Here is a 16,592-nt window from a genome sequence, read left to right on the forward strand (position 1 = left end):
GACGTTATGTGCTTATCTTGTAAGTTTTATCTTTACACTCTTATCGGTAACGGTTTTTGGTTCCTAAAGAGCGGAACAGGGCGCTTTGCGCAATTGAAACCAAAGGTCTCTAGTTTTCTGATCCGCACACTAAAATAATTTTCTCAGCATAAAGAAAAAAAGAACAGGATTTTTTATTAATAGGACAAATGAAGAGTACAACGTAAAGGTTACACCTCAAACAAGAGCAATGCAAGGTACCCAAACAAATTACCCAGAAAGTATCCCGAAAAGGGAAATCAAGGGTCCAGATTCGCTCAAAAGATGATCCGGACCCGCGGGGTACTTTCTCGGTAAGTTTTTTGGGTACCTAGCAATAATGAAAAAAACAGCAAAAGAAACTCATCACACCTATCAAAAAAATAAAAAGAGCAGGAATAATCCCAACTAAAAGGACCTGTTTAGCGGTTTAGGAGCTATGGGTTCAATGCAAGATGTCCATCAGCAAATGTATGCGTTCCTACCCATCTATATATAAGCTTGGCATGCGTTTTTTTTTTTTAAACAGCAAACAGAAATAGGAGAATAATAACTGGAAATTGCAACCGCACGGTCTCTTGGTTGGAGTTGTATAAGTATTTTGTTGCAGGAAAACAAGGCATGTGACAGTAGCTGAAAATCGCAACCTATCTCTTGGTTGGAGTTGTACAGACACGATTCAGAAAATGCACAACATGTATCTTTGATGACAGCTTGGGCCTGGAAATGGCCTGACAACACTTCACGAGGAACTTGATTTCAAAATCGCAAAATATAAACTGATGCAAAGAGTCATCTACAGATAGATTTGCAGGTTGTACTGTGCAATCATTACATAACGATTCAACTGGGCAACAAATCAAATTCCCCTCTTGGCAATTATTCAGCATCTTTCTCTCCGTTAAACACAAGATTACCGGAAACATGGAAATAGGTTACTTTGCTTTATGCTATTTCCACCAACACTGTACAAGCAACCGCCTTAACTACTACGGATGCCTTTAGGCCTTAGCAAGCACGTGCCTCTCAGTCAGCTGCCTAGGAACAGGTCCACAACCACCGGAGACTCTCAAAGAAGCGAAGAGACAGGAAAGCCTTGCAATCATTGGGTTAGACCTAGCCATTCTCGGGACAATTGCCAACTCCTTTTTGTGATCTTCATCACCAGAGCTACGGTAGCCTTCTAAATCGGCTTTCGTAATCAAAACTGCATCCCCAGAGGAGGGAGAGTGAGGAGTAGAAGCTAATAGGTGCTGCTTGTATTCTTGGACTGCCTGCTTATCAAAAGCCATCTATGTCAAGCCAAGAACAAAAATGAAAAGCCAAATTATTGATCATGGATTATTTGTTACTTAACCTAAAGGTTGAAGATCTCACCTACTGAAACAAAAATTACCAGATTTCCTAGTGTTCAAAATGTGGATTTTAAATAAAGGAATTCGACACATTATTCAATTAAGAGTAGCTGAAATTTAGATTCGAAACGTTGAGTTTGGAAGCCGTGTCATGACAGATTTGGAATAAGTATATACCATGAATGATTCTAAAACCTTATCATGCTAAGTATTGTAGGCATACAAGATCCTAATAACTAGACCTCATAAATTATTGTTGAAATTAAAGCATCTAGTCTGTTCATTTGTAATTCAAATCTATCCAAACAGACCCTTGAAGTTCCAGTGCAAGAAAACCTTACCAAAAATACCTTAGTACACCATTCCCCTCCTTCCTCTATTATTTTCTTTCTAAAATCGTTGAGAATGAAATGAAACCATTTCACCCCAAAATCCATGCAGTACGAATGCACTTCAAATACGCTCCACATTTTCTTGATCACTTTTGCCAGTTGGGAAAGGTTCCAAATTGACGTAGTGTACAAAATGATTTCATAAAATCTCCTTCGACTTTACATTACTAGATAGTGATCTGATTACTTACCTTCCACTGTGACGGAGCCAAAAGCACTCGAGGTCGTCTAGAACGCACGTATTCCAGGGCATCAGCAGGAGACATCTGCTTATACTCCACCTAAGAAGTGTGAAAACAAATGAGTAATATCTATTTCAAGATGATCTACCAGGAGTTAAGGCACTTAGAGCAACCAGACAGGCAAATTGTAACCACAGGACATTACAAGATAGCAAAGCACAATGGTTGTGCTCCTTCCCCGCCCAGCTTTACAGTGGACATAAGTAGTCCTCCCACAAGATGAATTCTCTGCATCCAAAAAAGATGAAAATCATACATCATCATTCATCAAGCAAGAGAGTTTATGATCCAAGTAGCTGAAACAAGTTTAAAGAAGCTCCACTTACTGTGAATGAAATCAACAGCCCGATTAATATCGACAAATGAAGGAGCAAAGAGGTAGTCTCTCGTGGGAATGACCAAATGGTCTATCCCATGGGCCTACAGCCAGGGAAAAAAATAATGAGGATCGAAACTAGAAAAACGTAAATTAAACCTATATGAATCCACCTTCAACATACTTATACTCTCATCATAAATATTGTTCAGAGAGGAAACAGAAGCCCTGCTATGCAAATTTACCGCAAAAGCCTTCAAGTATCAGTACCAGATATTTGCTTCTCACACTGTGATTAAAGACAGCTGATAGATCGTTTCCCACCAAGAAACCAGCCTGTCATGCCTGCACCCTCCCCAACCAAATCCTAATGAAGAGGGTTACTCTTGCTACCCCATCAACAAGAGAAGATCTTAGCATTTGAGTATTGATGTCTCCAGCCCACCCCTGAAGACTTTAAACTGAAAAAAGCACACATCTTTTTTGCGAAGTAGAAAATAAGAGTCGGCTATAGTAGGATACTAATATCCAGGTAAATGTCAGCTCCTATTTGTTATATCAGGTACACAAAGCAGGGCAATGCCAACTAGTGTGTCCTCTTATTCCTGATGTAATAAGCCAATTGTTAAAACATCGAAGTCCAAGAATGCAAATGCATCATCATAAATGCTACAACTAGTCAACGGCATACCACCCGGGAAAAAAAAAAAACCAAAAAAAGACTGACAAGGGCAGAAATGACTCACATGGTACAATGAAGTCGAAACCAATGTTTCATAAGGCTCATTAAGGGTGATGACACCACCAACACCAAGTAGCTTCAAACGTGGAACATCCTTAGGGAATGGAACCGCCCCCAACAATAGATACTGATTACAAACCAAAAAAGAATAAAACAGGAATCAATAATCTTGTTCCCTTTAAGCTCTCTTTCTATATCCGTAACAAGAACACTGACAAAATTAAATGTAACGTAGTTGCATTGGTCAAATTCTAATAGAGGTTTTTATTTTTCTCTAATCTACTATAACAGAATTCCAAGAGTCAAATACTCCAATGTCCTTTATTGTGAGAGGACAAAGTCAAACCCAGCCACGCTTGTTTTGACTTGTACTGACTTATACGGTGGTTGTGGCTTGAGGTCATTCATAGACACTGAAAGGACGTCTCTAACTCTGCATCCATAAAGTCCAATGATACTTGTTGACTGGAGAAAAAGTCGGATGCTTAAATTACAGGGATCAAAGTAGAGCATGAGCCCAAGCTGCCCAACAAGTACGAGAATAGTGTGTACCTTCCCTCGATCTACATGTCTTTGTAGTTGGTCCTCCTATTATTGTTTCTTGGCTTCGAGGTGAAGTCTTATCACATTTCAGATACTCTAGCGTCTAGAATTTCCCAAATCGATTGTGATCACAAATGAATAATGATCTCCACATGGTATTCCCCAATGTGCAGGGCATAGCATCCTGATGATTTGTGTTTTCCATGTAATAAAAGCACATGAGGCAGTTATAACTGGTTATGAGATCAACCATTATGCTTATGAGGATGCCTACACTCTGCACACCGGGAAAAATTCTCAGAGAACAAATCTCAATCCATCTTGGAGCTTCAAGACGCCAGAGTAGCCTCCAAGCCAAGCAATCCTAAACAGACACAAGGGAAACACATCTGCATGAAGCCAAATAGATCAAGGGGAAAATACACACAACTCAATGACTCTTAACTCTTTTAAGCTCGTAATCTGCCTTGTTTCCACTTCTAATCAAGCATCAAAGTGTCCGGACAATACTCAATTAGTTGCCTGTGTGGTACCAAATTCATAGGTTTCATTCCATATCTAGGAGCTCATGCCAGAACTACCGCTGTTGACAAATGAGGCCAGAAATGTCCTCTCACATCTTTCCTCCTGCAATTTCTCCGGTAACCGGTTTTCAGAGGAACACAATACATATCCAAATTCAGTCATTTTCTAATTTTTCATCAATCAAATGGAGCATGAAGAACAATCTCCAATATTCACTGAACCAACACTCAATAAATCATCTCATTTTACGTTTTTGCTATTAAATTTTCCGAGCTAGCAAGCAAACAAAACAAATTCAACTCCAGAAACTACACCCTACAAGCACAATGACATAAGCTCGCGAACAAACAAACACGCACTTACCGGTGGATTGCGAGAAGGGAGGAGAAAAGAAAGCATTTTTATTCCGCACCAAATCGCAAACATGGACCAATGAACAAAAAATTGGTGAGAAATAAAAATGGACCGATAGAAACTCGTACTTCCCTTTAGTTTTCACAGCTCTAAGAGTGAAAGAGTTCACCTACCTTTCTTTTCAATATCTCACCAAATTTACACCAAAAAATGGACCAATGGTACCAAAAAATGGTCCGCAATAAAAATGGACCAAAGAAAGCCCCCTTTTTTCTTTCTTTTTTTCCTAAACCTCACCATTTCACAACTCTTAAGTAAAAGAATTCACCTTTCTTTTCAATTTCTCACCAAATTACACCAAAAAATGGACTGACAGTACCAAGAAATGGTTGCCAACAAAAAAAAAAAAAAAACCAAGAAAGATAGTAGCAAGAAATGGTGAGGTAAAAATGGACCCACAAAAACTCCTATTTTCTATTTGTTTTTCATCACATCTCACCATTCCTCACCTCTTAAGTGCAAGAGTTCACCTTTCTTTTCAATTTCTCAAAACCTAAAGGGCCTCTACGAAAACGTACACAATCGCATGCATGTATAAGATGAGATTTATTGTGTTCGCTTTGGGTCTCTAGAACGGAAATGGGATTACTATAGTGCGGCATCCGAGCCATCCATCTCGGCGATCAATGGTTGCAGATATGTTACCTCCTACCGGTAAGAAGTTAACTCTTAACGGGTAAGAGTGCTTTGGCGAATTGATAGTCCGGATGGTGCACTACACGTTTGTAGTGACCTGCTCAGACTTCTTGGTAACAACTGAACAAAGGGTGAGGTTCAAAACGAGTTTCATCATAATTGTACCGCGATTTAATGCCTCTTCCCGATCAGGATGTTGCCGACACTATCTGATTGAAGATTTACAAGTTTATCTTCGTGAGATGAAGCAGTTTATCAATGTGGACTCGGAGTCCCTTGATGACCCCAAAGATACAAGGCCACAGGGGATCCCTCTAGAACCAACCCCTCTCCGCGGGTCCCAAATAATTTTTTCCCCAATTATTACCCTCATTTCTCTTATCTATCTATCTCCACTGATTACCCCAAAAACATCCAACAAAACCCAATCCAAACCAAACCAAACAGAGTTTAAGGTATCAGATTCAAACTATCAACCCTTTGGGCCTGTATCCATACAGGAACTTTGCTCGGGCTTTAATCGAGTCCCGCTACTAGACTGTGGGATTGGTCTTCTTCAGATTAGTCATATCAGAAGAAAAAAAAGGAAAAAGAGAAAAAGAAGGGATTTTTGGAACCAAAACCTGATCAATTTCGTCCCACCATCTGAACTCTGCCTGAATCTTGTTCCTGAAAACGTTGTACAAGAGGGTCGGGTAAAACAAAATCCGAGCCCCGGCTCCGACGATCGCTCTCTTTGCGTCGACTTTAACAATCTGTCGATCTTGACTGTAACAACTCCTCCCGTCCGATTCGACGGCGTCGTCCAACAACTCCTCGATCTTCATCTCACAGATCGCAAACGGAATTCCAACAGAATCAAAACCCTAACCCCGACAAATCGCCGACTTTAAAAATCCGATGAATTTGAGTGGGTGACAAAATGGAACAACCCTAAGTGGGGGTGCGGAATGGGAGTGGATTATGCAATTGGGAATTGAAATCCGGCATCTCGTATGGTTGATTATTCGGAGAGAAATGGGCAATTTGGTGATGTGATTATCAACAGTTTTGTCGAGGAGAGAGGAGAGAGAGAGTGGGAGGGAGGTTTGTTCTTGATGCGTTGGAGTAGGGAAGGTGAAGTCAAACACATGCGTGGAACACACCCTTCTTTTTGCTATCTCCAGTCTACACACCTTGTAAATAGGAAAATGTTAAAACTATGGGCTCGGATACAATATGAACGGTTCGGATTATAACAATAAACGCATAGTAAAGTCCATAATGGGCGGTGGTGGAAACAGTAGACCCCTTGTTTAAAGGAAAATGTTAAAACTATGGGTTCGGATACAAGATAAACTATTCAAATTATAATAATAAACACATAGTGGAGTCCACAATGGGCGGCAGAGTGTTTCCACCGCCAGTGTAAAGAATTTAATCTCCTCCAAAATTTACTGTCGGCACTCAAAAATTGGAGTGTCAATAGAAATTAATTTTTGACACTCTCTTTGTTGGAGTGCCGACAGTAATTTTTGAAGCGCCCAAAATCGATATTCAAATGTAAACAACAACACGGTTGAGGATAATTAGAATAGGTGTATCAATATTGAGAATATTGAACATTGAACGTATTGATGTATGTAAAAGTGTACAAGTATTCGTGAGATGGGTATTAAAATCCGAAATGATTTTGACATTATTTGCATATTATCTATCGCATGCTATGTTTTTCTTTTTAAAAAATGGCATGATATGTGAGTGTTAGACTCCGTTTCGGAACGTAAAATAAGTACTTATTTTTTAAGAAGATAATTTCAAGCTCAAAAATAATGTGTTTACGCAAATAATTTTTCTACTAATATGGATCTTGTTTAATAGATCTCATTAATATCTTTAATACGGTGGTAAAAAAATTTTAAAAATATTTTTTATTTACATTATTTTTAAATTTGAAAATGTGAAATAAACTGCTTATTTTTTAAGAAAGTTTCTGAAACGGGGCCTTAGTGAGATCCTTATAAATATGCAAAAATTCCACCCCACCTGTAATTTCATAATTGAACCAGCAAAAATACTAGAGGCACGTCACCTAGAGACACATCAACTACACCCCTCTCCCATACAGGTGGGTCCCGTGGGTTCCACTGGAACGGGACCCACCTGTATGTGAGAGGGGTGTGGTTGATGTGCCTCTAGCATCTCTCTTGAACGAGACGGAGAATTGCGGAATCCGATTTTGTCCACCCTCGCGTTGGTGCTTTCAAGTATAATATAATAATAATAAAAATGGGGAAGGGAAGGGGGGCGGGGGGGGGGGAACCGAAATGATCTTTGTAGTTTAGTGTTTGTGAAAACTTGGTCTTTGCTGTTTGAATTAACTCGATTTACACTCTGTAGTTTTCATTTTGTTTCAATTTGGTCCAATTACTAACTATCGTTAGACTCCGTTAACCCCAGACACGAATGGGCCCCTTTTCTAGGGTTAAAACTGTAATCTGTCATTCTCCTGATACAAAAGGGTTAAAACCGTAATCTGTCATTCTCATCTTACCCTAATATACCTCTGAATCAAAACACAGAGTCTTATTATTCCCTTCTTCATTTTTTTTCACGACTTTCATTCTCCATTTGTCACCCCCGGGATTTTACCTTCGACCGAAACGTGTCTCGTTTGCTTTCGGGGGAAGGAGTGAGAGGGATTAGGGCTTGAATAAGTGATCCGATTCCTATGAATTGCGACGTAGTTCTTGAAAAGAAATAAAAAATGAGGAGTTTTGTGTTCTATAAAAAGGGGTTCGGATATTTTTAAAAAATGTTTGAATTTTAGAAAATGAAGTGGATTTTATTTTAAAAATGGATCGAGCTTTCATCAAGTTACCTACATATCTCCGGGTAAAGGAGAATCAAGTCCGGACAGAGTTCGGGCCACAAAAGGGGTTTAGAAAAAAACTTAGAGTCTTCACCGAGTATAGAGTTTAGATGTGCCTGATCACCTCTTGAATATCGGAAGAATAATTCAAGTATTTTAGAGAAAAGAACACGGGCCAGAGAATCCGATTTTTAGAAAAAAGTGACTGTTTTGCTTTTTAGGAAAATGCTTTAGGTCTGCGAGGTTAGAGAAAAAAGGTTCGGTAATTCACTAGAAAATGGACCAATTTGTGTCTAAGGTTAACGACGGCTAACGGCAGTTAGTAATTGGACCAAGTTGGAACAAAATGAAAATTACAAAGTGTAAATCGAGCCAATTCAAACTGCAGTGACCAAGTTGACACAAATATTAAACTACATGGACCATTTCGGGTTTTTTCCAAAAAAAAAATTTGGAAGTACAGTAATACGGGATCCACTTATTTTTTAGAAAATTATCCCTTTGCAACACAAGGAGTGAAAGACGTGGTATCGCTCTCCTGAGAATCAGAACAAATTTTTTGGCCAACTTTGCTACAGAAACTGACAAGGAGCATCGACGGTTACACTGGCTCACTCCGAGTCCCGTACAAATGCCCTTTTTTGGCGTGCATTTGGTCCGATGAAAAAACACTTTGTGATTGAGATTCGAAGTTCTTTCGAGAGCATAAATTAAAGATTAATAATGGTGATGGAGTTACATTACAAGGGAGTTATCACTATGATTAAACTTGGTTGGACATACCAATTACAAGAAGCTAATAGAAGGGAGGATAACGTTCACTCTTATTCAGTGAAGGTGAACAAAATCGAACTCAAACTAGGGACTGAAAGGTATTGTTAATCCATCTGTGACAGCTCTTCTCAAATCTCTTAATAACAACTGAAATAGTTTATTGAGATGCTACATACACTACCATCTATCTACTACATCTTTTTTGGAGCTCATTCTGGGTCTCAAAAAAATACAGAAAAATGTCCATAAATTTTAGAATAATATTGTATGGAGCCTTGTAAAAAATCAGCTCCAACGGATATCGGTAAATATTATTTCTTGATTTGTAGGGGTGAAATAGCTCAACTGTACAGTTTCGCCCTTACGAATCAAGAAATAATACTTATCGATATTTGTTGGTGTTAATTTTTTACAGGGCTCCATAATATATTATTTTAAAATTTATGAACATTTTTCTGTATTTTTTTGGGACCCAAGGTGGGCCCTATAAAAAATGTAGTGGATAGTGTAGTAGTTGGATGTAGTGTACCTAGACTTATTGTTTTTAAAAATAATCAAGAACATCATTGATGTTTAAAAACTCAATGTACGATGTCTTCACATTTGTTCGGAAACAAATAATTTTAGCCGTTGAATTGAAAATTCTTTTCTTTTAGGATAAATATGATGCAATCATGCACCGATTGATATCCAATAAATATAATACTGATACGGCTGATGTGTCCATCAGCTCTACGAATGAATTGTTCCAATCGTTGAAGCATGGTCCCTAAAAGTAGTTGTTGTCTTCCATAATAATGTCAAACCTATTAATCTTCTCTATGTAAGCTGATATGCAACAACGGACGGAGTTATAATTAATCGATGGTGGGATTAAGTACTAATTATTGTACGTATACCAACTGCAAAATGGTTCTAACACTGTAATAGTTAACGATATTCAAGGGTGAAATTAACATAAACGAGACGACAGGCATGTAATATGAGTGAAGAAAGAGGTTTGGGTTTTGATTGTGACCAAAGGAATAGAAAAAGAAAGATGCAAAAGGTAAGAGTGAAAAAAATAAAATTATGATAGTAATTTGGTGAAGAATCCATCACAATCCAAAGTTTCATACAGTTAACCTAGTGGAGGAATTAACTGGGAATCAGGAAATGCTCTTATTCATGGAGGGAGGAATCTAATGCCTAGCTAATTAAGTCTTTTGTATTTAATAAGATAAGAGAAGTCTAATGGCACAACAAATCGTTAGGTATGTGTGTACACATATATATACACACGCGCACTTATGTACAGAAATTGGGATGGAGAAAGGGATACATGGGTTTGAATCCGAGATTTTTAAGGTGACCTTACAAGGAATAACCATAATTGACAACCGCATAATCACTTGCAAATTTGTCGAGAACATCATTGATGTTTAAAAAATCAATGTACGATCTCTTCACATTTGTTCTTAAACAAATAATTTTACCCGTTGACTTGAAAACTCTTTTCTCTTTTTAGGAAAAATATGATGCAATCATGCAATTGATATCCGATAAATATAATATTGATGCGGTTGATGTGTCGATCAGCTCTACGAATGAATTGTTCCAATCGTTGAATTAGGCGCGATAAAAATCGTCATGGTCCCTAAAAGTAGTTGTTATCTTCCATAATAATGCCAAACCTATTAATCTTCTCTATGTAAGCTGATTTGCAACAACGGACGGAGTTATAGTTAATCGATGGTGGGATTAAGTACTAATTAATAATTATTAGAACCGTCAATAATTTGTTATGAGGAACACATGGGGCAAGAACTAAAATTTTCAAAAAGTTCTCTAGGCAATCCGATCGAGCAATTTGTATGGGATCGAAAATAATACTAGTAAAACTCTCAAACTATAGATAGTACTCTAGCAATTATTTAATTTTCAATTTATTGGGGTCACTTGGCAATACATAGATTCGCCCAGGCGTTGATATGTGTAACGACTAGGCGTTCATACATGTACCAACTGCAAAATGGTTCTAATACTATACTATAATATTTAAGGGTGAAATTAACATAAACGAGACGACAGGCATGCAATATGAGCGAAGAAAGAGGTTTGGGTTTTGATTGAGACCAAAGAAATAGTAAAGATGCAAAAGTTAAGAGTGAAAAAAATAAAATTATACTAGTAATTTAGTGAAGAATCCATCACAATCCAAAGTTTCATACAGTTAACCTAGTGGGGGAATTAACTGGGAATCAAGAAATGCTCTTATTCATGGAGGGAGGAATCTAATGCCTAGCTAATTAAGCCTTTTGTATTTAATAAGATAAGAGAAGTCTAATGGCACAATAAATCGTTAGGTTTGTGTTATACACACACTTATGTATGGAAATTGGGATGGAGAGAGGGATACATGGATTTGAATCCGAGACTTAATTTTAAGGTGACCTTACAAGGAATAGACAAAATTGACAACCGCATAATCACTTACACATTTGTCGACGCATGTCCGTATATACATACAATGTTTTACTATAAAATAGAGGTTGAAGTTGCGCCTTGTATTTTAGGATTGCAAAGGCATGAGAGGTAGAGTGTGAGTTCGAACTATTTAAAATAAATAAGATTCTCCGCGAAATATTTAAAGTAAAACTCGAGTTTAGTGTAACACTGAAATTTTACATTTTTAGCTCATAAAAAAAACATCTCGAAGTACTTTCATAAGGAAAAAGCTATATAGCTGATCTATACATTGATTGACAATGAAAATTGGCATCATCAGATAAGACTTGAGGACATAGTGGTTTCATTTATTCAAGAGTGTGATGTGAATCAACCTGCCCCACCAAATCCGAAGGATTTGGCCAAGTGAAAATAAAAAAATTAATAAATCGTCGTCTTTCATGAGGTCGCATGTCCGAATTTTAGAAAGATCAAAACATTCCAAATCTTGGAGTACCCATTCAAGAATTTGTCCGATCGTTAACTTTACGAATTAGTACGGCTTCCGGAATTAATCGAAGTGGACGCAAAATAGCCGGGATATCTGGTTTTAAGAAAAAGAATCAACCTGGCCATTTGGGTTGTTCACACACAACATATAGATATAGGCAGTTTTCTGATGATGACAGCCAAATAAATAAAGTTGGTCGGATGCTAACTTCACTTTGGGGACTTGTTCGAAAAGAACCCTTTCCAAGTTACCCACATTCCATTGGTTCCTTTAGTTAGGTGACTTCTTTGGAAGTCTTTAATTAGTTGAAACAGTGTCCTATCTTCGAACTTAAGGCATGAGAAAAATGACAAATATACGACCGGACGGACTGCGGACTGGTTGGTCGCTCATCATGAAATGGTAATTGAGTATTTTTCAGTCCTGTCACCTATAAAGCACCAACACTCTTAGAGGTCAGCGTGTTCACAACACATCTGAAACACAACAAAAAAAAAACCATATTGGAAACGTACAGGGACAAGTGTAGGAACACGGCAGGAGTTAGATATGCAATTTAAAAAAAAAAATTGAGCGAAAAATATGTACTATTGATGCTTGCTACTTTTACATGTAATTATGTTTCTATTGGTATAAAATAAATACTCCCTCCGTCTCATTTTTAATGTCCAGTATTCTATTTTGGACTGTTCCTTAATAAGTGTTCATTTTGTAAAGTTAATAGGTAAAAATGGTTACATTTCTCATTTTGCCCCTAAAACTAGATTCCATTTTGAAAAGTTAGTGAGTAAAAGTGTAATAATAATATCTTCATAGAGGATAAGTAGGGGAAATGAAGGTAAAAGTTGATGTGAAATGTGTAATGATGATTTTTTTTTAATAAGTTGGAGTTACGAAGTGGGACACTTAAAAAAGAACGAAGGAAGTATTATTATTTCTTAAATGTCCCTGTTCTCATTTTTGTAGAAACTCCGTGTTTCGTTTCCGTGTTCGTATTCGTGCTACATAGTCCGCCCGACAACTTCTCGATTTTTCCAACTTGATTCCCGCCCTAACAAAAATGGGGACGGAGGTAAAGTATAATAAATCCGACCCCGCCTGGCCCCGCCCCCTGTCATCCCTTTCCTTAGTTGGGTCCGTCAGTGTGACCACATGTTTTTATTGATATGTCCCTATTCCTAGCAAGGGATCCTCACAGAATATGCTGATTGACTCTCAAAGCACAATCCCTGAAAGCGTAGACTCAACTACTACAAGTAGATCAATTCTAGATTTTGTAATTGTTTTCCAAAATCCCACAACCTCTTATTGGCTCCGGAAATGGGACTGGGGCTGAGCAATCAGCAATGCTTAATTTTACCGTCCAAAATTATTTTGAACGGTTTGAAATTTAGAACAACTCCTACATAGAAGAGTTGAACTCTTCTCTGTAAGAGTTCTTTTAAAATCCGGATCATTGATTGTTGAAACGGACGGTAAGATTGAACGCTGCTGAATTCTGAATGTTGCTGTCCAGCAGCCCCCAAGTCCCCGGAAATGGTCCTAAAACTTCCAACCCTATTGGTCGGTATTGGTGTAAATTATTTCTTCAGTCACATCACATGAAAATCGTATTATCGTTGCAGCCAAATATTTGATTGTTAATAGGACTAGTGATTATCAATGTGACCCATCAGTAATCAACTTGCCGAAATTTACCAACTAATTAATAAAATTTGGTGGTTCAAGGAAAATGTTTCTTGGTAGTTTACATATAGTATATTTTAGTAGGACCCCGACTCCTAAGAAGTCTAAAACCACACTATGAGAAGCAGTCGCATTTTGGCAGTTCCATTTTGAAATGGTTAAGAAAACTTATAATTGGACGCCCAGATTGCCTTTAATTGGGAACACCACAAGTGGGCGGTGAAGTTGGCCTCTCATAATCAGTTAAGATGTATGTAAGCTAGCCAGACACCTGAGTTAAAAAAAAAACTCTACATCGATAGTCCAAAGAAGCCAAATTATTCATATGTTTGTTACACAAAACCATTAGCCGTTCTGATGAGCCTGGTACAAATCCGTAGCCTAACATTGTCTTCAACCAGTGGCGGATGCTTGGGGGAGCACGGCCCCTACTGAAATTTTCAATAATTTATGTTTTACCCCAAATTATAAAGGCAATTATAATTCGTATCAAAATTTATACACAAAATTGTCTTCAACAAATTCGTAGCCTAATATTGTCTTCAACACAGTAAAACCGCACCGGGACTCTTGGGACTCCCTCCATAGACCCTACAGTTCCTCTTGAGCCAAATGTGATACACCCCTGCAGCTATAGCTTGAATATATAATAGTAAGTCTTTGAATGTTTTTTTCCCTCTGCAATAACCCATTGCCCAGTTCAGATCAACATACCAATTCCCAGCTCGCCTCTGAACCTGGAACTTGCGTAGATTGGTCTCCCAAATCTGTCTAGAGTAGTTGCATTCGAAGAATTAATGCAAGGCAGTTTCATCCTGCTGTGAGCAAAGGACACTGAGACTCAACAGACATGCCCCACCTCCCAAGCTTTTCTGTAGTTATATATAGACAGCTTCTTTAAACAAGCTAACCAGAACTGAAAGCTCACCTGAGGACATTTTCTGAGAACCACCCTAGAGTTCCACTGCACTTTGTAACTTCTGGTTCTTACGGCCTCCATGTCCATGTGTGATACTATAGAAAAGCACTTTAGGGAATATGGACACCAAAAAGTTTACCCCCACGGCCCCACCACTCTGTTTCACTGCTCCCCACCGCTCTCATTCTCACAGTCCAAAAGTGTTTTGGACGGTCCGGATTTTAGAAGACTCTTCCAGAAAAGAGTTTTAAAATCCGGACGGACCATTGATTGCCGAGACAGACGGTGAGATTGAGCGCTGTGGTGGAGGAAGCGGTGAAATAGCGCGGCAGGGTAGCACCGCTGCATGGACACAACACAAAAGTCAACACAATTTCCTTACCATCAATGGTCCAAGAAATGAAGAAATCACAGATGACACTAGCCGCCGCCGCCCCCAGCGCTGTGGTGGGGGAAGCGGTGAAATAGCGCGGCAGGGTAGCACCGCTGCATGGACACAACACAAAAGTCAACACAATTTCCTTACCATCAATGGTCCAAGAAATGAAGAAATCACAGATGACACCAACCGCCGCCCCCCCCCAAGTCAACATTGATGACATTATAATAAAACGGATGGATAATGTTTTGTCAATCTTTTGTTTATTCTCATTTCTTTTGTGTGTGTGGGATAAGCTAGTTTATTGAATAGAAAGGCCTTAAATGAACAGTACAGAGTCAAGGCAAGGCCCTAGCACTCAACTTGAGTGACTCAAGCCAGCCAAACCTGCCAACTCCACAAAAGCTACTCACAGAGAGAGATCAGACACAGCCCAAGGAACAAAACAAAACACCAGACAACAACGAAAAAGGCTTATTCTTGAGAGATCGCAAGGTCAAATTTTACGGAGGCCAAATATCTTGAATTTTGGTGCCATTGGAGGTCAGCCCAATTGTTAACTTTGTTGGTGCAAAAACTGGAACCTTCAAAATCTGGAGCTTTCTGCAACTTGAACAATCTGATGGAAACCGCTTCGAGTCACGTTACGACGTCGCTTTCCGAAAACAATATTTGCCCCCACCAATTGGTGTGCACCGGGTTACAGCGAATCTGTTCTGAGGATAAAACGAAGCCCGATCAATGATCTTCTACCTGCATCTGCACAAATGAAGGACAGACAGAATACCGAGCCTAAGAGAATCAATTGAACCAAGGACTGTTAATTCCGTTTTTGCAGAATAACGAAATAACAGCGCAAAAAACAACAAGTCAGAGAGAGGGAGAGTTTCTGGATATTTTTTGGTGTGTCGAATGACTTAACCAATGGCCTATTTATAGACTTATAGGCACCCTTACTTGAAAGGTTGTGTCTTTAGTAAACACGCATTAGAAAAGGGTATGTCATAATTAATCAATAGAAAGGATCATACCTTTTAGTAGACACCTTTTAGTAGACACCCTTTCAAGAAAATAATTAATTAGGAAGAGTCATGCCTCTTGGAGGCACCCCCATGTATCACATTCATTCTTAACAATCACACCACATTCTAATAATCACACTCTAAGTTAATAGGTGTTATAACTATTCACATAAAGACATACCTCATGTGAAAAGGTGTCGCACATTTTCACAAATAACCTCCCGCAATCTTTTTATTTTGAGAAATCTCCAACAAACTTCCGGTTCCGGAACTAATCGAGCTGGTCCATGTACCGGTTTATTGAAAAGTAAAAAACAAAGCCCGCACAAAAAGAAACGAACACACCCGAGAAAACAGAACAAAATCCACCAAATTCGAGGCCAACCCAGGCTCCAAAAACAGATTAAGCCTGATGGCCTCCACAATTTTGGCCTCAGCATTCTATTCTGTGGCGCGTCCTTAATTGATCTCCAATTGCTCATTCTTTGCTCTGATGGCCTCCACAATTTTGGCCTCAGCATCCATGGCCTTGTGCTGAAAAACCTTCTGATTTCTTTTCCCCCAAAGATACGGTATATAGCAGCCAAAAACAATTCTTTGTTGGTGGGATTGAGATGAATGTGTTTTTTTTTTTTTCAACAAGAGAAACGTTAAGACATAACGAAAATGTGTATCAACATTGTATTCAGAAAGGAAATTTTCACATATATCGAAAGTATTACGAAGTTTCGAGAAACTTTGTACTTTCGCACGGTCTCCATCCTCCAACCGAGTGCTGATACATTGGCATTTGCAAACTCCCTTTCATGGATATTGAATTCAAAACAGAGCAAACAGAGA

The 16,592-nt window shown here is 38.6% G+C and overlaps 1 protein-coding gene across 5 annotated transcripts in view; it reads right to left on the reverse strand.

The window, feature by feature from the left end:
• Nucleotides 1-6,356, reverse strand: part of LOC131325928 (phosphatidylglycerophosphate phosphatase PTPMT2-like) — a 36,517-nt gene extending 30,161 nt beyond the window's left edge. Inside the window, exons 1-7 of one of the 5 annotated variants that reach the window (XM_058358425.1) lie at nt 5,807-6,352; nt 3,919-3,972; nt 3,070-3,192; nt 2,334-2,427; nt 2,153-2,235; nt 1,957-2,046; nt 1,026-1,292 (exon numbers count right to left, since the gene is read on the reverse strand). In XM_058358425.1, coding sequence (XP_058214408.1) covers nt 1,026-1,292; nt 1,957-2,046; nt 2,153-2,235; nt 2,334-2,427; nt 3,070-3,192; nt 3,919-3,972; nt 5,807-6,010 — 915 coding nt within the window. In that variant the 5' untranslated portion in view covers nt 6,011-6,352. Of the gene's footprint in view, nt 1-771; nt 1,293-1,956; nt 2,047-2,152; nt 2,236-2,333; nt 2,428-3,069; nt 3,193-3,918; nt 3,973-5,806 lie in introns of those variants that run through there. The other 4 variants (XM_058358426.1, XM_058358427.1, XM_058358428.1 and 1 more) reach the window with 4 other exon arrangements.
• Between the last annotated feature and the right edge of the window lie 10,236 nt (nt 6,357-16,592).

This window comes from Rhododendron vialii, chromosome 5a, assembly GCF_030253575.1.
Source record: "Rhododendron vialii isolate Sample 1 chromosome 5a, ASM3025357v1".
NCBI lineage: Eukaryota > Viridiplantae > Streptophyta > Magnoliopsida > Ericales > Ericaceae > Rhododendron > Rhododendron vialii.